Source organism: Zingiber officinale, chromosome 2A (genome assembly GCF_018446385.1).
Source record: "Zingiber officinale cultivar Zhangliang chromosome 2A, Zo_v1.1, whole genome shotgun sequence".
NCBI classification, from domain to species: domain Eukaryota; kingdom Viridiplantae; phylum Streptophyta; class Magnoliopsida; order Zingiberales; family Zingiberaceae; genus Zingiber; species Zingiber officinale.
Genome location: NC_055988.1, coordinates 142,585,995 through 142,613,112, shown reverse-complemented (window position 1 = coordinate 142,613,112; position 27,118 = coordinate 142,585,995). Strand labels below are relative to the sequence as shown.

The following is a 27,118-nucleotide window of genomic DNA, read 5'->3' as shown; positions in this document are numbered from 1 at the left end:
AAGTTTTTCTTTAAGAAAGTTTTTGTTTAAGTTTTCAAAGAGGCTATTCACCCCCCTCTAGCCATCTAAGATCCCAACACTTTCTTGTAATTGTTTGTGATTAATTTTAGCTAAATTATTTTTTTTATTTTGTAGTATACTGCATTTGCTACTCTTCTCCGACTGAACTACTCATCTTCAAGTATACTTTATATGGTTGAATTTAGATGTAGGTTAAGTTAGTATTTTGATCTATAACATAATATAGTCATTTTTTTTAGTGTTGGTATATTTACATCTATGTTAATTTTAGAGTTCATTATCTTTAGTTGGAACCTAGAAACAACCTCTTGTAAGAAACATCGTAAGGCGGCATACAATGGATCCTTCTCCGGGATCCCGCATAGTAGGAGTTTCGTGCACCGAGTTGTCCTTTATTATCTTTGGTTGGAAAATGAAAGATAGTATAGTTTATTATTTGTCTGATTTAAAATTTAGATTTATTGTGATTTAGGTTGATACATACTACAAGTTTAATATGTGGGAAACAAATTATATTTTTAATTCTCAATTTAATAGTTTTAGCAACTCATATAATTTGTAACAAATATAATGAAATTGTATTCTCATTAGGTAACAGTACAATGAACAAACCTTGAATGTACAATCAATTAGAAAATGAATTTATTAGAGATAATTTTATTACTGAAGTTGAATAGTTTGTGAATTTTACTAAGAGTCATCCAAAATGTATGAATGATACCAAGTTACGATGTTTGTGTAATTATTGCAAATGTAGAAATAGAGCCTTTTGTGATGAGAATACTGTGAAAGTACGTATATTAGAAATGGTTTTATGCCAAATTACTACAATTGGTACTCATACTCTTACGGAGAACCTTATTTGTATGAACCAATGACTTTATATATTATTTGAAGTATTTTCTATTATGGTATGGATGTAGATATCTTATTCTATAAATTTAAATTTAGATACTTTATGATGACAATTTAGTTTTTATGGATTGTGTTTGTTTGGATTTAGGTACTTCTATCATGGTATGGATTGTTTAGATTATTTCTATGATTATATTTATGATTTGTTTAGATTGTGATTAGTTTAGATGAATTATGTTTGTTTGTATGTATTTAATTGTATGTATAGATTATATTTGTATTGCCATCGTGATGATTTTATATAGATATGGAAATTGTAAATAGGATATTTTGAATATAAAATTTTTCTTTTATATATATATATATATATATATATATATATATATATATATATATATATATATATATATATATATATATATATATATATATAATTACCGACGGAATATCAACAAAAATAACATTTCCATCGGTAAATATCAAAACCAGCAACAATACGACGTTCGTGTTTACCAACGGAATAGAGTATTCCGTCGGTAAACACCCACGAAAATATAAAATTCCATCTGTATTTATTGATAGAATATAGTATTCCATAAATAAATACCGACAACGACTATTTATTTAGGCGTGCACAACCCTGCGTAACAGTATATATATATATATATATATATATATATATATAATCAAAATATACATACGACTATATATACTTGAAGGGGTCATTTTCATTTGGTCGAGCTCTCTAAAAACCTCTTGTGATGCTAGTGGCCTGTGAAATAAGGAACATTAGGGTTGGTCAGCCTTATCAGCGCGGTCACTCCGACGCTCAAGTTAGTTTTGGATTCAAGAATAGAACTCCTGGACACGAGAGAAAGAAAGAAGAAGATAGAATGAAAGTGCTAGAGAATTAGGATTTAATGGAGAAGAGTCACTTATGCACACGAGAAGAAAACTCATCCTCCTTCCACTTACCTCTGTTCATTTTATATAGCACTTCGGATGAGAATCTCCATGTAGCCCATCAGCTTTTTGCCTAAGGGGTGATTAGGGCATCGAAGGTGACAATCGTTGGACTGTATCACTAACATTGTCAGGTCATTAGCTAGGTGTGCGCAATTTACCAGAGGTTGAGGCTAGTAGTCAGTTGTCGACAATATGCTTCTTGAGTCTAAATGGGCATGATGATGAAGGCCGAGTGATCAGGAGTAGAGATCGAATGGTCTGAGATGAAGGCTGAGTTAGGGTGCTCAGGAAGACTAGTAAGTTAGGGTGCTCAGGATAGGACTCTGGCGACTTGGGAAGTGAGATCTGGTGCTCAGGAAAGACAACCAGTGAGTTGGGTTGCTTGGGAAAGGACTTTGGTCAATGGAATATCTAGGTTGAATATGATGTTATATTTGTGCTTAGTATTGAATCTGTTGCAATTTTATATGGTTTTTCATTTTGTATAGAAAATAAAAATAAAAATGACACTCTGTGGAATTGTTGGATCGTAAGTGTTCGATAGAGGGGGGGAGGGGGTGAATATCGATTAAAAGAAATTATCGAGAGTACGCAACGGAAAGAGAAAAGCAAAAAGAAATGACACAAGTAAATTTACTTGGTTCGGAGCCTGTGTCGGCTCCTACTCCAAGGCCCGCACGCAAGGGTGCTTTCGATGGACAATTCACTAACAATTTGAAAATATTTACAAATTAAAGTACATGAACGCTAATAAAAAAAATAGTACTGACAAGAAAAAGAAGAATGAAAAAGCAGAGCGTTGTCAGTGTTGGTGCGGTTAGCACTAACGGTCTAACTCAAGTTTTGATGAATGACAAAATAGGTTAAGTTAGTTTCGTTGTTATCTAACACTTTGATCGAGTGTGCAGGAGAAGTCTAGCTAGGTCGACGGGCCGACCGGATAGCTGGCACGAAGTCCAAACGGGTCGACGGGCTGACCGGACGTTTGGCACGAAGTCCAGCTAGGTTGACGGGCTGACCGGATAGGTGACACGAAGCCCAGACGGGTCGAAGGGCTGACCGGACGTCTGACAGGTAAGTGAAGGTAAGTCGCTAGAGGGGAGTGACTGTGAGGACGCGTTCCCGGGAAGGGAACTTAGGCGCCGATCCGACTTAGAATCATTTCGAAACTTTAAGTCGAGATCTTGACTAGATTCTGGTCTCGGAGAGACGGAATCTAATTAATACTCTACTTGTTAAACTTGAACTGTGCTAACATTTTGTTTTGCAGGATATATGTATTATATATTTACCTCTGGACTAACATTTTCTTGCAGGAAGGAAGCTGCTGGAAAATTGGGGTCCGGGCGCCCGGGAGGGACCCGGGCACCCCGGAGGTGAAAACTTATCCTCAGCGTCATCTTGCCACATGGAGCGCCCTAGTTGGCTCAGCTACGTCATGTTCAGGGCGCCCTGAAGATTCCAGGCACCCTGAACCTCCTATATAAGGAGGGTTAAGGCTGAAGCTCCAACAACAACTCACGATCAAATCTTCTGTGCTCCTGCGACACTGCTAAAGCTCACCAACAAGTTTTTCTTTCTGTCTTATTTTTCATAATTGTCAGCTTTTTCGTTTACTAGTTAATTCCTATACTTAACTTGTAATATTCTGTCGAATTATTAGTGATTGCCCATTGAAAGCACCATCGCGTGCGAGCCTAGGAGTAGAAGTCGCCAAAAGTTCCGAACCAAGTAAAAGGTTCTTGTGTTAGCATTGTTTTGGCTTTCAACTTTTCCGCTGCATACTCCCTCGAAAATTTTTAATCGATATTCACCCCCTCCCCCCCATCGAACGCTATGATCCAACAAGTGGTATCAGAGTAGGTACCGCTCTGATTTGGTGCAACCACGAATCAGACAGGGGGTGTAATTTTTTTTTTTTAGTTTTCAGTTTTTCGTCTTTATCCCAAACTGGTATTATCACCTTTTTGGGAACTCTTTTCATTGCTATTAATTTGATTTGGTGCAACACCAAATCAGTTTTTCAGTTTATTTCTATTTTAATCCTGCATTACTAATCCAAGACCTAGTCTTGAGACTATGTTTATTTTTTTCTTTACTTGTGTGCAGGATGCTCAACTTGAAGGCTTCAGCACAGTACGCCCTCCCCTGTTCAATGGGGATGACTTTCCGTACTGGAAGAAGCGGATGGAAGTCTACCTGAAGACGGACTTCGACCAATGGTTCAGTGTCACAAGAGGCTACAAGACGTCGATCGACAACTCCGGAATCCCACTGGACCCAGAACAGTGGACTCCGGATATGAAGAAGAAATCTTCAACGGAATTCAAAGCACTCAACACGCTCCAGTGCGGACTGACGAAGGAAGAATTGAACTGGGTAGGACCGCACCAGAATGCGAAAGAACTTTGGGACAAATTGATCGAGCTACTCGAAGGAACAAGCGACGCAAAGGTAACTGTTGGTGCGGTTAGCACTAACGGTCTAACCCAGGTTTTGATGAATGACAAAATAGATTAAGTTAGTCTTGTTGTTGATCTAACACTCTGACTGAGTGTGCATGAGAAGCTCAGACAGATCGACAGGTTGACCTGATGTCTAGCACGAAGCCCAGCTAGGTCGACGGGCCGACCAAATAGCTGGCACGAAGTCCAAACGGGTCGACGGGCTGACCAGACGTTTGGCACGAAGTCCAGCTAGGTCGACGGACTGACCGGATAGCTGGCACGAAGCCTAGACAGATCGAAGGGCTGACCGGATGTCTGGCAGGTAAGTAAAGGTAAGTCACTGGAGGGGAGTGACTGTGAGGATGCATTCCCGAGAAGGGAACTTAGGCGCCGATCCGACTTAGAACCATTTCGGAACTCTAAGTCGAGATCATGACTAGATTTCGGTCTCGGAGAGACGGAATCTAATTAATATTTTATTTAATGATAAACTATGCTAACACTCTATTTTGCAGGATATATATTTGCCTCAGACTAACGTTTTCTTGCAGGTAGGAAACCGCTGGAAAATAGGGTCCGGGTGCCCGGGAGGTACCCGGGCGTCCGGAGGCAAATTTTATCCCCAACGTCACTGTGCCACGTGGAGTTCGCTGATTGGCTCGGCTACATCACAACCAAGGCACCCCGAACCTCATATATAAGGAGGGTCAAGACTGGAGTCAGAACAACAACTCAGAATCCGCTCTCCTGTGCTCCTGCGACGCTGCGAAGCTCTGACAACGCGCTGCTCTTTTAGTTTCTTCCTTTGTCGGTATTATGTTATTTTTTCATTGGCATTCCTATACTTAGTTTGTAATAATTTCCGAATTGCTAGTGAATTGCCTATCGAAAGCACCCTTGTGTGCGAGCCTTAGAGTAAGAGTCGCAAAGGCTCCGAACCAAGTAAAAGGTTTTTGTGTTAGCATTGTTTTGATTTCATCTTTTTCTGCGGCGTACTCTCGACTTTTTTAAATCACTATTCACCCCCCTAGTGAAACTCTAGGATTCAACAAGTGGTATCAGAGCCGGTATCGCTCTGATTTGGTGCAACTACCAATCAGACAAGGGGGTGAAACTTTCCTTTTATTCATTTTCGACTTTCAATTTTTCGCATAATTCCAAACTGGTATTATTACCTTTTTGGAAATTTTTTCCGTTACAATTAAATCTAAATGGGTGCAACACCAATTTAGCTCTTTTTATTATTCTTAATTCTTCCCGCACTACTAATCCAAGACCAAGTCTTGGGACTTTGTGTGTCGTTGCTTTATTTTGTGCAGGGTCAGCATGTCTCAGATTGAAGGCTTCAGCACGGTACGTCCTCCCCTATTCAACGGGGACAATTTTCCGTACTGGAAGAAAATGATGGAAGGCTACTTGAAGACGGACTTTGACTAATGGCTCATCATCACAAAAGCCTACAGAGCACCAGTTGACAACTCCGGAAATCTACTTGATCTGGAACAATGGACTTCTGACATAAAGAAGAAAGCATCGACGGAGAACAAGGCAATCAATACGCTACAATGCAGACTGACAAGGGAAGAGCTGAACCGGGTAAGACCGCACCAGAACGCGAAAGAACTTTGGGACAAGTTGATCGAGCTGCACGAAGGAACCAACGACACTAAGGTAACAAAACGCGATTTGTTATTAAATAGAATATTTAATATAAAAATGCAGGAAGGAGAAACGGCGAATCAGCTTCACGCAAGGATCAAGGACATCCTCAACGGGCTCCACGTGATAGGCCACCAGATGGAAAACAGAGATTTGATAAGGTACGCGTTAAACGTATTTCCACCCAATAATTTGTGGGCATCTATCGTGGATGCCTATAAAATTTCAAAAAATCTATCTAAATTAAAATTAGACGAATTGTTTTGCGAATTAGAATTACACGAGCAAACTAACGGCATGACCGAGAAAGGTATTGTGTTGTTTGCATGTTCCTCCAAAGAAAAGAAGAACGAGTGCCCGAGATTGAAGATCGACAAACCGAAGACAACCAAAAAGAATGCCCTCAAAGCGACGTGGGATGACTCTTCCTCGGACGAATCAGAGGTCGAAGATCAGAAGCACCAGAGTCACCTTGTGCTGATGGCCCGCGAAGTAGAGTCGGAAGACGAATCAGAAGACGGGTTCGAACCCGAATCGAGCCACGCGTCCGTACTTGTTTCTGAAGGTCCCGAAGAGGTATACCTAAATTTAAATAGAAAGTTCTTTAAAATTATTTCTTGTTTAAATAGGAAATTAGTTAAATTAGAAGATGAAAACAAATTACTCCTTGAGGAAAACCAAAACCTTAAGGAACAAATTACAAAAAATAATCAAACTCGAGATTTAACACTTGGGGAGGAGAATTTATCACTAAAACTAGAAATTAATAAATTAAAAGAAATTTTAGAAAAATTTACAACAAGATCTAAAAATTTAGATTTAATCGTAAATAATCAAAAATCAATTTACAACAAAACCGAACTTGGCTATAAGTCAAGTTCAAATAAAACATTTAAATCATTAATAACCCAACATAAACCAACAAGTAAAGCTTGGGTTCCGAAAGCGTGTTTAACCATACAAGTAGGACTTAACCAATACTACATACCCAAAGAAAAAATACATTACATAAAACCAAATAAACCAAATCAAAAATTAAAATTCAAACCTAGACCAACAAATTCAAAATCTAAATATTTTAAGCCACACCAAGACTTAGAATATCATCAAGTAAATTACAACTACAAAAAGAACAGACATAAACCAAGAACCAGAAATTAAAGGCCAATGATTCAGGGGGAGACTCCAGAATAGCTGACACCTCCAAAACTAATCTACCCGACAAGGGTAACCCAAATCAACCTACCCAGCAGGGTAATAAGGATTAATTAGAAAGGGATCAAATTTAACTTGACCCATAGTACTGGTGAAATTTTGGATGATAGTACGTTAGGGAAACTCAGTCTATGCATATCTAGGAAGATATGTCTTCGACTTGGTGCATTTGGCTAAGTGGAACTGACCGAAGCTACCCTCTATGGATCCTAACCAGTTAGACCAAGGTTTTGTATTAAGTTCAGTGGATAGGACTGTAACGACCCGGCCCCTCGACCCCTTGGGCGGCCACACTAGCGGCCCAACTGGCGGCCCAACCTTGGTCCCTTGGGCAGCCACAATGGCGGCCCAACTGGCGACCCCTTATGTTGTCAACCGACGACCCTTCGGTCGTGTCGTTACTCACAAGGACTTCCCACCCCTGGCCAGTGGATTTTTGCCTTCCTCAGGATTCGAACTCTAGATCTCCAGGTTAAATACTAGAGTTTATGAATCCTGGATTTTTGTCATCAACTGACGTTTGGCACGAAGTCCAGCTAAGCCGACGGGCTGACTGGATAGTTGGCACGAAGTCCAGCTAAGCCGACGGGCTGACTGGATAGTTGGCACGAAGCCTAGACAGGTCGAAGGGATGATCGGACGTCTGGTAGGTAAGTAAAGGTAAGTCACTGGAGGGGAGTGACTGTGAGGACGCATTCCCGAGAAGGGAACTTAGGCTCCGATTCGACTTAGAACCATTTCGGAACTCTAAGTTGAGATCATCACTAGATTTAGGTCTCGGAGAGACGGAATCTAATTAATATTTTATTTAATGATAAACTGTGCTAACACTCTATTTTACAGGATATATATTTGGCTCAGACTAGCGTTTTCTTATAGGTAGGAAACCGCTGGAAAACAGGGTCCGGGTGCCCGGGAGGTGTCCGGGCGCCCGGGAGGTGTCCGGGCGCCCGAAGGCAAATTTTATCCCCAACGTCGCTGTGTCACGTGGAGTTCGCTGGTTGGCTTGGCTACGCCACAACCAGGGCACCCTGAAGGTTTCAGGCGCCTCGAACCTCATATATAAGGAGGGTCAAGGCTAGAGTCAGAATAACAACTTAGAATCTGCTCTCCTGTGCTCCTGCGACGTTGCGAAGCTCCGACAACGCGCCGCTCTTTTAGTTTCTTCCTTTGTCGGTATTATTTTATTTTTTCATTGGCATTCCTGTACTTAGTTTGTAATAATTTCTGAATTGCTAGTGAATTGCCTATCGAAAGCACCCTTGTGTGCAGGCCATGGAGTAGGAGTCGCCAAAGGCTCCGAACCAAGTAAAAAGGTTCTTGTGTTAGCATTGTTTTGATTTCGTCTTTTTCCGCTGCGTACTCTCAACCTTTTTAAATCGCTATTCACCCCCTCTAGCGAAACTCTACGATCCAACAGTAACGAAACACGACTTGTTATTAAATAAGTTATTTAACATTAAAGCGCAGAAAGGAGAATCGGCAAGTTAGCTACACGCGAGGATCAAGGACATCCTCAACAGACTCCACGCAATCGGGCATCATATGGAGAACCGAGACTTAATAAGGTATGCCTTGAACGCGTTTCCACGTAATAATTTGTGGTCATTTATCGTGGATGCCTACAAAATCTTTAAAAATTTATCAAAATTAAAACTAGACGAATTTTTTTGTGAATTAGAATTGCATGAGAAAACTAACGCCAGGACCGAAAAAGGTGTAGCCTTGTTTACAGGTTCTTCAAAGGAGAGATCTAAAAACAAGCCTGAACCCGAAGAAGAGTCTGATCAGGAGACTGAAGATGAAGAGTACCTGGTGAACCTAGTAAGGAAGATATTCACCAGGAGAAAGAATAGCTTCAGCAAGAAGGATTTGCAGAAGATCAACTCCCCCGAACCAAAGAACGTAACGTGCTTCAAATGCAACAAGAAGGGGCATAACAAGAACGAGTGTCCGAAACTGAAGAGCGACAAGACAAAGACATCGAAGAAGAAGGCTCTCAAAGTGACTTGGGACGACTCCTCCTCGGACGAATCGGAGGCCGAAGATCAGAAGCACCAGAGCCACCTCACGCTGATGACCCTCGAAGAAGAATCATACGAAGAATCGGAAGACGGGTCCGAACCCGAATCGAGCCACGAGTCCGTACTTGTTTACGAAGGTTCCGACGAGGTAAATTTTATTTTAAATATTTTTTTTAAAAAAATTATTTCATGCTTGAATAGTAAATTAGTTAAAATAGAAAAAGGAAATAAATTGCTCTTTGAGGAAAATCAAAATCTCAAGGAACAAATCAAAAATCCAAATCCAACTCAAGACACAAACACTTGAGGAGGAAAATTTATTACTAAAACTAGAAATTAATAAATTAAAAGAAATGTTAAGAAAATTTAGAACTAGATCTAAGAATTTAGATCTAATATTAAATAATCAAAAAGTAAGTTACAACAAAATCGGACTTGGATATAAGTCAAGTTCGAACAAAACATTTAAATCGTTAATAACCCAACACAAACAATCAAGTAAAGCTTGGGTTCCGAAAGCGTGCTTAACCACGCAAGTAGGACTTAACCAATACTACATACCCAAAGAAAAAATATATTATATAAAATCAAATAGATTAAATCAAAAAATAAAATACAAACCTAGACCAACAAATTCAAAATCTAAATATTTTAAGCCACGCCAAGACCTAGAATATCATCAAGTAAACTATAATTATTAAAAGAACAGACATAAACCAAGAACCAAAAATTAAATAAAGGCCAATAATTCAGGGGGAGGCTCCAGAATAGCTGACACCTCCAAAACTGACCTACCCTGCAGGGTAACCGAAACTAATATACCCGGCAAGGTAATTAGGACTAAGTAGAAAGGGTTCAAGTTTAACTTGACCTATGATACTGGTAAAGTTTTGGATGATAGTACGTTAGGGAAGCTTAGTCTATGCATGTCTAGGAAGATATGGCTTCGACCTGGTGCATTTGGCTAAGTAGAACTGACCGAAGCTACCCTTTATGGAACCAAACGGTTAGACCAAGGTTTTGTACTAAGTCTAGTGGATAAGACTATTTGGAAAACCTCGAAGGCATTGTTACTCTAATGATGTCCAAGTGACTCACCATAGCCCAGAAGTTTATCCAGAGAATGCTTATTTGTTGGACCCAAAGCTAAACCTCAATCTAACACAAAGTTAAACCAAACTCTAAAATTGAACCTAATTCATTTCACAAAATTATAGGATTCCCTGAATGAAAACGTAGATCCGGTGAGATGACTAAAGACTCAATTAAAATTATAATTCAATTAAAATTAAATTAAATTAAATATTAAAAAAATTAAAAACTGTAAAAATTATTTAAAAAATTCTTTTAAAAACTTTAAAAACTATTTTAAAAATTCAATTAAAAACTTTAAAAATTATTTTAAAAATTTTAAAAATTCTTTTAAAATTATTTAAAAACTTTAAAAATTATTTTAAAAACTTTAAAAATTCTTTTAAAAAAAAGCTTTAAAAATTCTTTTAAAAACTTTAAAAATTCTTTTTAAAATTATTTAAAAAATTCTTTTAAAATCTTTAAAAATTATTTTAAAAACTATAAAAATTATTTAAAAAACTTTTTAAAAAAAGCTCTTTTAAAAACTTTAAAAATTATTTCAAAAATTCTTTAAAAATTATTTTAAAATTCTTTAAAAATTAATTCAAAAATTCTTTAAAAATTATTTTAAAGCTCTTTAAAAATTATTTTAAAATTCTTTAAAAATTCTTTTAAAAATTATTTAAATATTATTTGAAAAATTCTTTAAAAATTATTTGAAAAATTCTTTAAAAATTATTTCAAAAATTAATTAAAAATTATTTTAAAACTCTTTAAAAATTATTTTAAAATTCTTTAAAAATTATTTCAAAAATTCTTTAAAAATTATTTTAAAACTCTTTAAAAATTAGTTTAAATATTCTTTAAAAATTATTTTAAAAATTATTTTAAAATTCTTTAAAAAATTATTTCAAAATTTTTTTAAAAATTATTTCAAAAACTCTTTAAAAATTATTTCAAAAATTCTTTAAAAATTCTTTTAAATTTCTTTTAAAAATTATTTCAAAAATTCTTTAGAAATTATTTCAAAAATTCTTTAAAAATTATTTTTAAATTTTTTAAAAATTATTTTATATTTTTTAAAATTTTTTAAAAATTTATTTTAACTTAAAACTTATTTAAAAAATTAATTTAACTTAAAAAATTATTTTAACTTAAAAATTATTTTAAAAATTAATTAACTTAAAAATTATTTTAAAAAATTAATTTAACTTAAAACTTATTTAAAAAAAAATTTAACTTAAAAAATTATTTTAACTTAAAAATTATTTTAAAAAATTAATTTAACTTAAAAATTATTTAAAAAAAAATAATTTAACTTAAAAATTAATTTAACTTAAAACTTATTTTAAAAATTATTTTAACTTAAAACGTATTTTAAAAATTAATTTAACTTAAAAATTATTTTAAAAATTAATTTTACTTATAAATTATTTTAGAAATTAATTTAACTTAAAAAATTATTTTAGAAATTAATTTAACTTAAAAATTTATTTTAAACTTAAAAAGTATCTTAATTTTTTTAAAAATTTAACTTAAATTTATTTTTAATTTTTTAAAACTTAAAATTATTTTAAATCTTTTTAACTTAAAAATTATGTTAAGACTTAACTTAAAAAGTATTTTAAAAATTTTCTTTAGTTAACTTTAAAACTATTTTAAAAATTATTTTTAACTAAGTTAATCAAAACTAAAACTCTAATTAAAAATCAAATTTAAAATCAACTCAACTAAAAATTAAATTAAATGAATACTGTTTAAATTAAATTCAAAATTTACTAAACTAAATTAAACTAGTTAAATTAAGTTAAACTTAATACTTAAATTAGGTTATCAACGGGAGCATGCGGAGACAGATAAGGAGGTAACAAAAATTTTGTTAAATCTATTACCCTCTAACATAATTTTTAGTGTAGGTAAATGCATGTGTGCAAGTGATCTTTGGAAAAAGGTCATTGTCTATCATGAGAACCTCACTCAATTTCAAGGAGTGGATGAGCCTAAAGAGAAGAGCTCATTGGTCCAAGAAGAGAAGGACCAATCTGATGTTGACATAAGGTCAACATTCGAGGAGAAGAAGGAAGAAGCGGAGAAAGAAGATGAGGAAAGATCATCCACATCTTCAAGAGAGGAAGAGGTGGAAGCATCCACATCCTCAAAAGGAGGAGAAGAAGAAGATGATGCAACCTCCACAATTCAAGCTACATCAAATGGAGAATTAAGCATCATCCCTATAAGCAAAGGTATAGAAACTTCAATTGTAAATAATAAAAATCATATCATTTGCTTTAAGTGTAGGGAACATGGACACTATAAGAGAGAGTGTCCAAAATTGATCAAGAAGAAGGGCCAAGTGGTAACCAAGGCTAAGGAGAAGCCTAAAGTGGTTGGTCCCAGGGAACACAGAAGTAAGGAGCACATTGTGTGCTTCTCATGCAAACAAAGAGGACATTACCAAAGTCAATGTCCTAAAGGAGGAAGCACAAATCAAGGGGGAGCTTTTAAGAGAAAACCCAAGGTAAACTTAAATAGTGCAATTCCTCTTAGTCATGATAAAATGCATGCTAGAAATAATTCTTATCATCTTAATGCTAATTATCATGAAAGTAGGAAGCCTGATGGCACTAAGGATAAATATATCCCTCCTCATGCTAGATCTACCATACCTAAGTTTAAGAAGGTAGATAGCTACTTAGGCAATAATTCTAAGGATTATAGATATATGCCTAAAAATAGAAATGCTCAAGGATTCAATGAAAAACCAAAATCTAGGAATTTATGGAGTGAAAATCAAGTCTTGAGGACAAGACTTGATAATTTAGAAAGGACCTTAGCAAGAATGGAAAACATGCTTAGGGGTCAAAATGAGCATAACCTAGGAAAAGCTAGACAAGAGCCATCCAATGGCTATAGAGGTTTGGGATACAAACCTAAAGTCAAGAAGGATGTGACTTCTTTTCATAGGGTTCCATATAGCTATGGAACCAACCCTAGGTGTAAAGGTCAAGTCAAGGATACTAGGGAAGGAATCCCTAAAGGTTCTTTTGGCAAGACCAATGAACTAAGACTTTTAAGAAGTCTAACAAAGTCACAAAGAAGGTCACAAGGGAGGTCAACCCTAAAGTTGATCTAGTAAAGGTGACTAAGGCTCCAAAAAGGCCAAATAAAGTCACAAAGAAGGTCACAAGAGAAGCAATCCCTAGAGTTGACCTAGTAGAAGTTAAGTGACCAAGGCTTCTAAGAAGCCTAGAAAGGACCTTAGGAAGGTGACTAGGGAAGTTATCCCTAGTGAGTACCTAAAGCATCCAAGGAGCACCAATAGGTTTTGGGTTCCTAGGAGCATATTCTCTACACCCTAGATGGGTCTAGAGAGTGTCAACTCCAATTGGAAAGATAGTTAACCCAACCTTGGTAAAGTTGACACTTGAGAGCATTTTCAATGTTATTGTTAACTTTTGAAAATGAAAAGGATTATTGGGTTACTCTTTGAAAAAGTAATATATGTGCCAAAATTTGAAGAGTTGAACTTAATCTAAATTGGTACACTTACGAAAAGTAAAAGAAAAATCAAGTTAGAATTTTGATACTTTTTTAAGGAATTAAGAGAAAACCCATGCTTTAATCAAATGTGATTAAGCCTTGAAGAGCAAAAAGGTGTCAAGTTTTGAGGATTTGAAATTAGGTTAAATTGGCACAATTTGGAGAATCATATGAACTACCAAGTTGAGATTTTGGTATATTCTAAGGGAGTCAAGGGCAAATTCGGGCTTAAAATATAGGATGATTACTCCTTTGGAAGGATAAATATGCCAAAATTTGAGGAATGTGCTTAATTTTAATTGACATAAATAAATCAAGAGATTAAAGAAATGTCAAGTTGGGGTTTGACACTTTCTTGATGAAATTGGGCAATCTAGGATTTAATTTTAAGATTAGCTAAGGTTTAAGGATACTTAGATAGATAATCTAGGTATTTTATTTATGCTAATTTTTCATGCTTTGTTTGCCCATCATATGTCATGACATCATATTTATTTTTGCATTCATGATTATTATGAAAAATACAAAAAATATCATATCATGTCATACATACATCATGTAGTTATAGGAAATTTTCTTTTTAAAAGTATTTATTTTTGATGTATGTCATAACATATCATGCATCATGTTTAATTCCTTACAATTAAGGACCAATGACATTCACTAACAAGTAACATCCTTGACGGATGTTCATAACCATCATAATGCCTAGATAGTTATACATGATCCCTTAGTTTATGACAAAACTAAATATACATCTCACAAAGAATCATAAGGTGACTTATATGTGTTTTAGTACACATTAGATACAAGTGAGATGTTAGGATGGTGAACAAAACTCAAGATATTGATTTAGTGCATCTTGTTGAGTTTTAGGTTCATCAAAACACATAGTTATGTGTTTTCCAATCATTGGGAAAACTAATGTACAAGTCATGTGCATTGAGCCCAAGGAACATGGTTGGATATTGGTTTTGAAAATGATTTTAAAAGGCTTTTGGAAAACTTTGGTAAAGACTATCTTTTGATAGTAATCATCATTGAATAGTTAGACACAAACTTGAAAGAAAACACTAAAGTTTTTACAAGGTCTTAAGTTTGTGTCAATCTTTGAAAATAGGAAGTATTTTCATAGAAAACTATTTTTCCTTGATAGAATATACCCTAAATAATGTCTACATGAGTTTTCATGATTTTTAGAGATTTGTAGAATTTTTGGAGAGTTTCTGAAGTCTGTTGAAATTGAATTTCAGAGAAATCAGAAACTCAATCGATCAGTCGATTGATTGGATGAGTTTCGATCGATCAGCCGATCGATTGACCCAGGATGGATCGATCAGTCAATCGATTCAGAGGGAATTTCTGCAAGCAGAAGCTTGCGGAATCGATCAATGGATCGATTGAAGTAGCTTAAATCGATTGAGTCCCAACTTCAATCGATTGGGAAGTCTGATTATGGCTGGAAAAACCTGATTTCAGCACAATAAGCCACTTCAAGTTCCAATAATCATTCCAAATCCCTTGGAATACATTTGTATACATTTAGGGGGAGTTTTCTTGATGAAAACAAGTATGGATTGGTTAAGATAAATCAAAGTGAAGTTTCGAATGGGGTTTAGTTTCAATTTTGAATTTTGGAACCAAAACTTCAAGTTTTGGTTTTCAAGGGTCATTAACCATTCCTAATCCTTTAGAATACACGTGTATATATTTAGGGGGAGTTTTCATGATGAAAGCAAGTATGTATTGGTTAAGGTAGACTTAGGTGAAGTTTAGGTTGGAGTTTAGTTTCATTATTGAATTTTGAACCTCAAAACTTCAAGTTTTGATTTTCCTAACTGTTTAGAAACTCCAAGTTATTGTTGGGGCAATGACAGAAGTTTGACCATATTTTTAGGGGGAGTTACTCCTTGAATTCATGAAAATTTACTTTCAAGGACTTTGGAAGGGGGTTAAACCTTCATGATGGATAATACTCGGGGTCGAGTATTGGGGAATAATGGAAGATTGGTTATCTTCATTGCTAGGATGATAAATGCTCTCGGATGAGCATTGTGGAGTAGGTTATTGCTTAAGGGGGAGCATTAGATTAATGAAGGGGATCAAACCTTCTTTGGTAAAGTGAAAAATTATCTTGGATGAGCATTGAGAAGAAGATTACTGCTCAAGGGGGAGCATTGAATAACATGAATGGGAGTTTCATTGGGAAGTTGATGTATGCTCTAGGATGAACATTGTGAAGTGAAGTAGAGCTCAAGGGGGAGCTTAGGCGGCAATGAAGAATATGAGATCTTCATTGTGGGGTTGTTAACAACATATGATGTTGTAAACAATGTAGAGTTAACTCTTATGGAGAAGAGTTTGTTTTCAATTTTTAATGTGTGACAAAGGGGGAGAATGGAAGGTTAAGTTAGGCCTTCATCCCAAGAAGAGGGAGTTTGCCTTCTAGGAAAGGGAGAGAATGAAGGAAACCATCATTCATGCTTTGTCATAAAAAGGTTAAGGCTATGGGATTTAACCTTGTAATAAAGAAGAGGTTAAGGCTATGAGATTTAGCTTTGTAATAAAGAAGAGGTTAAGGCTATGGGATTTAGCCTTGGTATAAAAAAGAGGTTAAGCTTATGAGATTTAGCCTTGTGATAAAGAAGAGGTTAAGGCTATGAGATTTAGCCTTGGTATAAAGAAGAGATTGAGGCTATGGGTTTTAGCCTAACTTAGAGGTATTGTCAAACATCAAAAAAGGGGAGATTGTTGGGGCAATTTCCCTAGGTCAAGGTTGACCAGTTTGACTAAGCTTGAGTTGAGTCAAGCTTGAGTCAGGATTTGAGTTTTGATGTTTGACAATATAAGGAGATTGCTGGAAGCAATCATCCGGTTATGGAGATGGTCAAAGGGTTGACCAGGTTGATGAGAATACAAGTCAAGTAGGTCAAGGTTGACAGGAGACTTGACTGAGAAAGTCCTAACTGGATGTTAGGCATTTGGAAAGTCCTAGTGAGGAGCTAGGCAGGGGAAAATCCTAGTGAGGAGCTAGGCAGGGGAAAGTCCTGGTGAGGAGCCAGGCAACGGGAAAGTCCTAGTGAGGAGCTAGGCAGGAGAAAGTCCTGGTGAGGAACTAGGTAGTTGGAAAGTCTAAGTGTGATCTTGGCAAAGGAAAAAGTCCTAGTGAGGAGCCAGGCAATTGAAAAGTCCAAATGTGATCTTGGCAAAGGGTGTAAGTCTAAGCATGTGGTCTTGGCAAGGTAAGTCCTAGTGTAACTTGGCAAGGAAAACCCGACAACTAGGATGAGACCGAAGGAAGCTCCTGAAGGCAAGGCATGAAGGATGGGGAGATATCCGAGGGACGCGAGGCTGATGGAGGAGGCTAGAAGGCTAGTTTGAGGTTGTTCGGGTGTGGCCAAATGCTAGGCATGGAGACCCAACAGGTCACGGTTGACCAGGAGTTGGGTTGGAGACTTTGGACTTGAGATTGAGTCAAGTCCAGGTTGGTCAATCGATTGGGCAATCGATTGAACTAGGGTCCAATCGATCAGCCGATCGATTGGAGTGTGCTGCGAAGGAAGAAATGGCCCAATCGATTGGTCGATCGATTAGGAGCATGAATCATGAGCACAGAGACTTTCCCAATCGATCGGGCAATCGATTGGGAGCTGCCAATCGATTGGTCAATTGATTGGGCAGCAGAATCTCTCACGCGGATGCGAGAGCATAGAAAGGTTCTGAATCGATCGGGCGATCGATTTAGGAAGTCCCAATCGATCGGTCGATCGATTGGGAAGTGACCGTTGCGCAGGATGCAGGTGATGGACGCCTGCGATGGAGCGGTGCTGACATGACAATCGATTGGGGATGAATTCGATCGATTGGGAGCACTGTTTAAAGCCTGGGCGGAGCGTTTTCTTCGCCAGATTTTTGCAATCTTCTTCCTGCGATTTTTTAGCGATCTTCAGCGACTTTCTCCGATCTTCACTGTCAGTTCTTGAAGGCTCTTGGGAGTGTTCTCTCAAGGTTTAAGAGGCAACAACAAGCAACAAGTAAGCAAGAAGAAGTAGTGTTTTCATTTGTATCTTGTACTCTCTTCTTGTATTTTTTTTTGTTTGTGTTGTTGTGTGAGTTTGTACGAGGTTTCTCCGCCTCCGGCTGCGACCGAGAAGGAGTGTTTCATTAGTGGAGATAGCATCGTGTGTGGATCCTTGGATTAGTCACCTCATCTTGAGGTGGATACCAAGTAAATCCGTGTGTTAGCGTTGTAGTGTGTTTGTATTTTATTTTCCGCTGCATATCAAGACGAAGCAAGTACAAGTGTGTGACGAAATGCTATTCACCCCCACCCCCTCTAGCGGGCACAAAGGTCCCAACACCGGCTTCACTCACCGGGACTTCCACCTTGCCTAACCTTTGGTTAGGACTTACTTTTGCTAGTCATCTAGTCCTGACTAGACTTCTCTCTCCCAAACATCAGGTCTTGTTTGGGTCAACCCTTGGTCATATTGTCAAACATCGAAACCCTAGAGGTCAATTACAACAACAATCTCCCATTTTTTGATGTTTGACAATTTTCTTAAGTTAGGCTTGAGTCTTTTAAGTGTTAATTCTCAAGATTTGAGAAATTCGAAAAAGTTTGAGAGTAGGTTAGGAATGTTTTAACTTATTTTTCTAACTTAAGATTTTTCTAACTTAAGATATCACTCTCCCCCTTTGACACACATCAAAAGGATATGAACTTAAGGGTTAGCTTCTATTAGGTTTTGCACCAACAATGTGCGAAAAACTTTTTGAAAGTGAGTTTTCTAACTGACAGAAGTGACTTTTGAAAGTTTAAGTTACTTTTTGATAGTGTGTTTTCAAAATATTTTTCAAAGTGTTTTCATAAAAATTTGTAAAGCAAAGAATAATTTTGTAAAAAATTATGAAAATAATTTTTCAAACTTTGTTTCAACGATTTTCAATAGTAATTTTTTAAAGATTACTTTTAGTCTTTTAATCAGGGCTTCCCCTTAACCTAACCTAACACATTCTTAGGATTTCTTGTTAACCACAAGGAAAACTTCCTATGTGTCAGGGGGTTGGTCCAAATTGAAGGTGAGTTTTCAAAATATTTTTTTTTAAAAAAAATCATTGTGCATCAACACCTTTTAAGAAGACCTTGTCAACTTATGTTTTTTTTAAAAAAATGTTTACTAAGTAATAAAATAATTTTTCAAAATATGTAACAGTGTTTGAAAAGCATAGAGTGTTTTTTTTTGTATAAAATAAATTTGTAAGATAGTTTTCAAAATGAAAAAAAAATTCTAAAATATTTTTCAAATAAAGTGTGAGAAGGTTATTCAAAATATTTTCATATTTATAGATTTTTCAAATATTTTTACATAATTCTCAAGAATACCTCCCTTGATGTCAATACTCCCCTGATGTCAATACTTCCCCTCATGTCAACACTCCCCTTGAAGTCAATACTTCCCATGAAGTCAATACTAGGGTTTGGATACCTAAGTGTTCTAGGGGATTTAGCAATATTTTTCTATATAATTATTTCTATATCCTTGGTATAATTGTTCATTTAAGTTTGATTAATCAATTATTATAAAAATAATTGACTTTAGATTCAGGTGTAATAAGTTAAACTTTAGTTTAAGATTAAATAAGATAAGTTGTTATTAATTCAATAGTAGTTAATCAATAATTTATGGGTTAACTTTTACTTAATTCAATAATTGAATACTTATTTAATTAAAATAAATTAAATTTCGTATTAATTGATTGAGTTGATTAATGAAAGTGTTCGTTATAATATACTTCCTTTTAAGTAGGATTAACTTAGTTTAAGGTTAATAGTAATTTGAAGTTAAATTTATTAAAGTTATTAAACAAAGTTAAGTAAGGTTCAATTTAAGTTAATCTTTAATTATGTTTTAATTAAAATAGTTAAAATTTTCATTAATATTTTAATGTAAAGTCAAGGTTGATTAAAAAAAATTTAGAGTCAAATTAATGTTTTTAATTAGGTTAAATCTAGCTCATAATTAAGTCAACCTTAGTTTTCAAATAAGGCTAGATTTAAACAATTAAGTTTTAGTTATTTACTTATTAATTATTTAATTAAGTTTAAAGTTTAAATTTTGAATGATTTAATTATTTTATAAAATATCTAATTTTTAAATTATTATTATTATCATTATTATTTTTTAAATAATTTTAAAAAGAATTTTTAAAATGTTTTTTTAAAGAATTTTTTTAAAAAAGATTTTTAAAATGATTTTTAAAGAATTTTTAAAATGATTTTTAAAGAAAATTTAAAATAATTTTAAAAATAATTTTTTAATATAATTTCTTTTTAAAAAGATTTTTAAAGTTTTTAAAAGAATTTTTTAAAATAATTTTTTAAAGTTTTAAAAATAATTGTTAACATAATTGTTAATGTTTTTTTAAAAGAATTTTTAAAATAATTTTTAAAGTTTTTAAAAGAATTTTTAAAATAATTGTTAAAGTTTTTAAAAGAATTTTTAAAATAATTTTTTAAAATTTTTAAAAGAATTTTTAACATAATTTTTAATGTTTTTAAAATAATTTTTAAAATCATTTTTTAAAGTTTTTAAAATAATTTTTAATGTTTTTCAAAGAATTTTTAAAATTTTTTTAAAAGAATTTTTAAAATAATTTTTAATGTTTTTCAAAAAATTTTAAAATAATTTTTAAATTTTTTTAAAGTTTTTGAAAGAATTTTTAAAATAATTTTTAATGATTTTAAAATAATTTTCAAATAATTTTTTTAAAGTTTTTAAAATAATTTTTAATGTTTTTTTTTAAAAAATTATATAATTTTTTAAAATAAATTTTAAAATAAATTTTTAAAGTTTTTAAAAGTATTTTTAAAGTAATTTTAATGTTTTTAGAAGAATTTTTCAAATAATTTTTTAAAGTTTTTAAAATAATTTTTAAAGTTTTTAAAAGAATTTTTAAAATAATTTTTTAAAGTTTTTAAAATAAATTTTTAAAAGAATTTTTAAATCATTTAAAAAAAATTTTAAAAGAATTTTTAAAAGATTTCTAAAAGAATTTTTAAAATAGTTTTAAAAATAATTTTTAAAATATTTTTGAAATAATTTGTAATATGATTTTTAAAGTTTTTAAAAGAATTTTTAAAATGATTTTTAAATTTTTTAAAAGAATTTCTAAAATAATTTTTAAATTTCTTTTTTAAAAGAATTGTTAAAGTAATTCTGTTGGAACCTTTCAAAATTTATTAACAATTTTTAAACTTTAATACAAAGCTTCTTGGTTTTTTGTTGGATAAATTCCCATAGGTTTGTGCTTTTCGTACTCAGATCAAATGACGAAAAATAGTCTACATTAATTAGAAGGCAGTTCATTTTCTGCAACAGTTAACTTCTTTTGTTGGGAATCTCTTTCAGAACAATTGTCTACCACGAGTTCAATTTATGGGATATTTTGAGTTTCCCTGTCTTTTGTAATCAAATAAGCTAGTTTCTGATGCTTCCAAGAGGAAGAACAAGTATAAGCTAACCAAATTTGTTTTTTTTCCTTTTCAGTTGGATACTGCTTTGGAAAAGAAAGTGGAGCCCGAACTGTCTTATGGGATTTTGACAAATCCAGCGAGGGTCGTCCCTGCCCAAGAGAAGCACGTCAGATTCCTTGAGGGAACCCGATATGTTCCCATCAAGTTAGCACCCTCCGGATTTGTGCTTTTGAAGGATTTGCAACCATCCAAAGTGGAGGTACTCGCCCTTTGTGACACATCAACGACAGCACCACCCAATGCAGCAAGAACTGGAGTAACTTCAACCAGACAACGTAACAGGTATCAGGTTCTTCAGCGATGGCGGTAGATGATGAGCCTCAGCTTCCACAAGCATTCGAGTATGGTGGTTGATCTACCTATGACCATGTCCGAAACCTTAATTTGCTTTCTCTGCGTATCAAGGTGGTGTGCGTTCTTGTTAAGACTGCTTGGTATGAATCCAGTAGATGGGAGTTACTTCATTGAAGGGAAAGAAGATGGTGGAACAACGTAACTACTGAAATGACTTCTTTACCAGCCCCAACCTTGATCTATCTCTCTCAACTGCATCAGTGTCATCTAACGAGTAGCACCGCTTGATTGATGTCTGAGCAACAATGTCGCCTGTGAGTTGCCCATGGCCATTGCACTTGTGAGCAGGACAATGTTGTTCTGAAGCAGCAGTGGTAATGCTAAGAAGAGAGTTAATGAATCTGTTTGTTTTAGGCTGAAATGATTTCAAGGAAAAACGACATTTTATGCATGCATCACTGCTTACCTGCCGTGCCATTACATATCAAAGCATGATTCGCTGTTGCCCATGCTAACTGCTAAGTAGTTAGGACAAATGATGAAGATGACAATGGCAACATGAAAGTATCCTACACTGACATGGTTTTAGGGCTGTAAATGAATCAAGCGCTCGTGAACAAGCTTGGTGTTCGGCTTGGTAAAAGCTTGTTTATGTTCGTTCAATATGCACAAGATTAACTAAACAAACAAGCTTGAACAACTCGTTAAGCTAAACAAACAAGCTTGAACATATATGTGTTCAGCTTGTTTACGTTCGTGAACAACGTTCGTGAACAACGTTCATGAACAATGTTCATGAACCATATTCAGTAATAAAATTCTTTTCAATATATTAAATAAATAATAAAATAAAATAAATAAATTTAAATTATCAAGCTCAATAACCAATCAAACAACTGAAAGTTTTAAACAATCAAACAAGCTTGAATTGAGAGCTCGATAACATCTAAACAAACCAAGCTCGAACCAAGCTCAAGCCAAGCTCGAACCAAGCTCAAGCCAAGCTTGAATTTAGAGCTCGATAACATCTAAACGAACCAAGCTCAAGCCAAGCTCAAACAAGCTCAAGCTCATCAAAAATAAACCAAGCCAAGCTTGAACACTCATTTCAAAAGCTTGGTTCATTTTAAGCTCGGCTCGGCTCGGCTCGGTTACCTTATCAAACAAGCTTGAACACCCCAAAGCTCGGCTCGGCTCGGCTCGTTTACAGCCCTACATGGTTTGTATGAGGTTATTTTTTATTTTCGAACTCGTGGTCTCTAAATCACACGGTAATAATTTTATTATTGTACTAAAGTATCTCCTTCATTTCTCTATTTATAAGTCCCTAAAAAATTAATTATATTTAGTGGTAGGATCACAAGATAAAACACCTATAGGAATTTTACTCCTTTTATATAAGAATGTTGACCATTGTATTAATGTGGGTGCAAGTAAATAAATGAGCAAAGGACAAAAAGATCGAAATCTAAGTACCACCCACCTTGATGTAGAATACTTGATTTGTCCAAGAGCGGTGGTTTAGTTACAAGAGGATTTAAAGTCATTATAACCAACTATGTATAAAAGCATTTGTTAAATTTGACAATCTATGGTGTTTGTAAGTCCAATTCAATTATGTTTCCAACGAAGTTGTATATGATAAGGTTGAGTGGCTGGGACATTGAATCCGAAAGGCATCCACAAGTAGCCATTGAGTCATGAAAGAATAGAGGAGAAGCAATTGTTATGACAATACAATATGTTGTCGGAGATTTTACGAGATATTAGTTGAATTTAAATTGTACTGAATTAAATTCAATTTACAGTAGAGATGACCAGAGCAGATAATCTCAGGCTGCCAACAGGGGTTGATTTCTGCTCCGAGTCGAAGAATTGTCGAGCAAGAAGATCGACTGAGCCACTAGTCTGTGTTGCCGAGATGAGGTTGGTCGGTCGGTCGGTCGATCGGTCGACCGATCAGCCGGGTCAGTCGGTTGAGTGGAGGTCGGATCGGCAGGTCGGGTCGGTCGGTCGGCCGATCAGTCGGTCGGTCGGCCGATCAGTCGGTCGGCCGATCAGTCGGTCGGCCGATCAGTCGGTCGGTCGGTCGGCCGGGTTGGTTGGTTGGCCGGGTCGGTCGATCGAGTGAAGGTCGGATCAGCTGTTCGGGTCGGTCGATCGGCCGACTAGGTTGGTCGGTCGAGTGGAGGTCGGATCGGCAGGTCAGGGAGGATGACTGAGGCCTGCGAGTCACAGTTTCCTTGAAACAGATTCGCCCCCACCTCCGGTTGTACGTCGAGGCTTAGTTGGGTGGTCTGTTTCCCAAGATACAACGGTCTGATCGTAAACTCCACCAAGCACCGATGGTCACGGCGAACTGAGTGGTACCCGAATGCTATCGCGGGCAATCTGCCAAGCAGGAGTTGCACGACGGAGTAGGGAATGAGGAGGAGAGCTTCTGCTTGCTTTCGCTGTGTTATCTGCGTAACCTTTTCCTTGTGGGCGCAGCCTCCTTATATAGGAGCTCAAGACCAAAGGACAACAGTCATGATCAATTAATGATCATTACTCAACGACAGCTTTTCACTTGACCGTTTTAATTCTGCATTAATCTTTCTTTAATGCATCTGTTACACAAGCAGCTCACTTAACCGTTTTGATTCTACATTAATTTTTCTTTAATGCATCCGTTACACAAGCAGCAAAAAGATATATGTGGCAAAATGTTGGTTGTTCCGCTTGGGCAAATTTTGCCCTGACCGGTCCGGCATTTGTGTGCGCAGGTCGCGCTCGTGCACGAGTCAACTTGGTTCAGTGCAATCCGAGTCCTGGATTTGCACCCCCTGCGCACCCACGCGTGAGAGAGAGTCTCTCCCCATGCATTTGTTCATATCCTCAATGTATGTGAATCAATATAAACCAACAAAGATGTCAAGAAACTCTCAATGTGGGACTAAAGTCCTATGCACAATAGAGCCTCTTCTCTTCCTCCTCTTCTCCATTCACACTTATTCAACAGCAATTTCCTGCCTCCTTATATGATCAAGTGGATAAAACTCCAATGGACATGCAATTAAAGGATGCTGGACTTCTGGGCTGTTTGCTGCGAGCGCTAACGATCATCCTAAACTCGATGTTACTCAGTATGATTAATCATTTTTTTTTCCAAATAGATAAAACTCACCAGAGATATGTGACAAACAATTAAATCATTTTTATTGTATAGACATATCAAGTATTTTCATTTTTTGAGAGTCAAGTCGTACGAAATTTTTGACCTTTAGACGGGCCAATAGGTCGATATTGGAGACTTTGGTGACAAGTGTAAGGCAAGTTGCCTTCATCATTGACCCCTATGGGATACACTAAGCCCTCTCAAATAATCTAGGCAGATCAATTAAGAGCATAGATTATAATATGTATGTCAAAGAGAACAACTAAATATAAAGTCATTCAACTGCCCCGTTCTCTGTTGGGCTGGGCTGGGCTGAGTTGGTCCATCCAGCCGGCCTTCAAGATCGCTCTGCTACAGCCTCCAGGTATCAATCAACCCTTGTTAGTTCTTATATTAATTAAATCAGGCGCCGTTATTTTGCGCCAATTCGTTTTCAAGCCCTTGTTCGTTCTCCTCTTCCACTTTCCCTCCCCTTCCAATTTCTCCTCCTCCTTCGCTACCTGATTAATTATGATGATGCTTGCGTCAGATGCAAAACCACCCTTTGTTCATGGGCTCGACAGTACTGGAGTCCTAGGTGAGTCGCATGAGACAAAGGGAATCAAACGCACGATGAGTCCGCCAGAGACGACGCTGCCAAAAAGCATAGTAGAATTGCCGATTTCTATGCCTAAACTGTCCTTGGTTTTGGATTTGGATCTCACTCTCTTAAACTCGGTCAATGTAATCTATTTGCACTACTTGCATTGTATTTATTTGTTAATTTGTTGATTTTGTCAAAATAATTATATTAAATGCTAACAAATTCATTTGATGGTTTTGCATCATCAGTTTGATCGAGTGGCTTCGACCGATAGACGACTTCTGAGAAGAAAACTAAGGATGCAGCAGGAGAAGGAAGATTGTGATCTTTTCTGTGTCGATCGTCTTCGATGTTGGACGAAATTCAGACCCAGAATCAGAGAATTCCTCCACAAGGTATCTTCTACGGGTTTTTTTAAATATTAATATAAGGATATTGTTATTGGCCGATAAAGATACTTAACTTCTGAAAATAACCATAATAACAACCTATAAGAATGTTTAAAAAAAAAAAATGAAGAAATGAAGATTAAAGGAAAGTAAGAAGTCAATAAAATCAACATTAAGTCATCCACATGAAGGGGATGAATATTAATATAATTACCATCTACCATGCATGGGAGGGTGGGGAGTTCGATCAGACCTCACGATTCCATTTAGATAAAAATTTAAGTGAGTTTAATTAATCACATATGAATCTTTACGAGCCATTTATAGCAAACAACAAAAAAACAACTAACAATATTGGGTATCATTTTTTTTTGTCAAACTAGTAAAGACTTGTTCAGTTTATTCTCCTGTGACCATTATTCATATCCTATATATGGATGATGTTTTACTCACTAACATTACTGAACTAATTAATTTTTAATAACATTGATAGTTATAATTGCATATGCCTTTTCTATAATTTAAATAGAGAACTGCTTTTTTTTTTTTAATGTGGCTCGCATTCATTTATTACATGTTATACAGATTATGAATTAATCATTTCTTTGGTTTTTAATTGCAGGCGAGAGAATTGTTTGATCTGCACGTCGTCACTATGGGGACTCAGCGATATGCGACTGCGATGACTGAGTTACTTGATCCCACCGATACCTTATTCTTCGGCAGGATCATCTCCAGAGAGGATGCCAACATAGATGATCACGGTCTATTAGTTAAAAATTTAGATCAAGTGACTGCTTTTGAGTCCAGCGTGTTAATTTTGGATGATACTGTGAGAGTTTGGCCGCATAATCAATGGAATCTCATTCTCATTCAGAGGTACATTTAAATAAATAAAGTAATATTTCTTTAATTAATTGAATAATATTTTTATTCATAATTTGTTGACAATTAATTTGTACAGATACGTCTATTTTCCTTACACTCGGCGTAAATACATGATGGCAGGAGATTCGCCACTCCATACTGGTGTGGATGATGATGATGCTTTAGCATCTGTCTTATCGGTAAGAAATAAATTATTTTCTAACCTACTCTTGTACTAATTAAGAAGAGTTAATTTGAATTTTAAATGCTTCAATATTTCTAAAATTTATTTTCATTGAGCAGGTGCTAGAGAGAGTTCATGACGACTACCACTTGGTGCATCAGTATGTGAGTCATGTTGATGTCAGGAGCATACTGGCGAGCACTCTCAGAGCATAGCTTTTTATTTGCTATTCTAGATTAGGTTGCAATTGTATTACTTTGGTACATTTGTAAACTTTTAAAATTAAAGTTGAAATATCCAAGAAAA

At 35.4% G+C, this 27,118-nt stretch overlaps 1 protein-coding gene across 1 annotated transcript in view; it reads left to right on the top strand.

Moving 5' to 3' along the window:
- LOC122044050 (glycine-rich cell wall structural protein 1.8-like) overlaps nt 1-21,692 on the top strand; it is a 65,361-nt gene extending 43,669 nt beyond the window's left edge. The window contains exons 2-3 of the mRNA XM_042604595.1: nt 21,352-21,537; nt 21,621-21,692. Coding sequence (XP_042460529.1) covers nt 21,352-21,537; nt 21,621-21,692 — 258 coding nt within the window. The remainder of the gene's footprint in view (nt 1-21,351; nt 21,538-21,620) is intronic.
- The last annotated feature ends 5,426 nt before the right edge of the window (nt 21,693-27,118 follow it).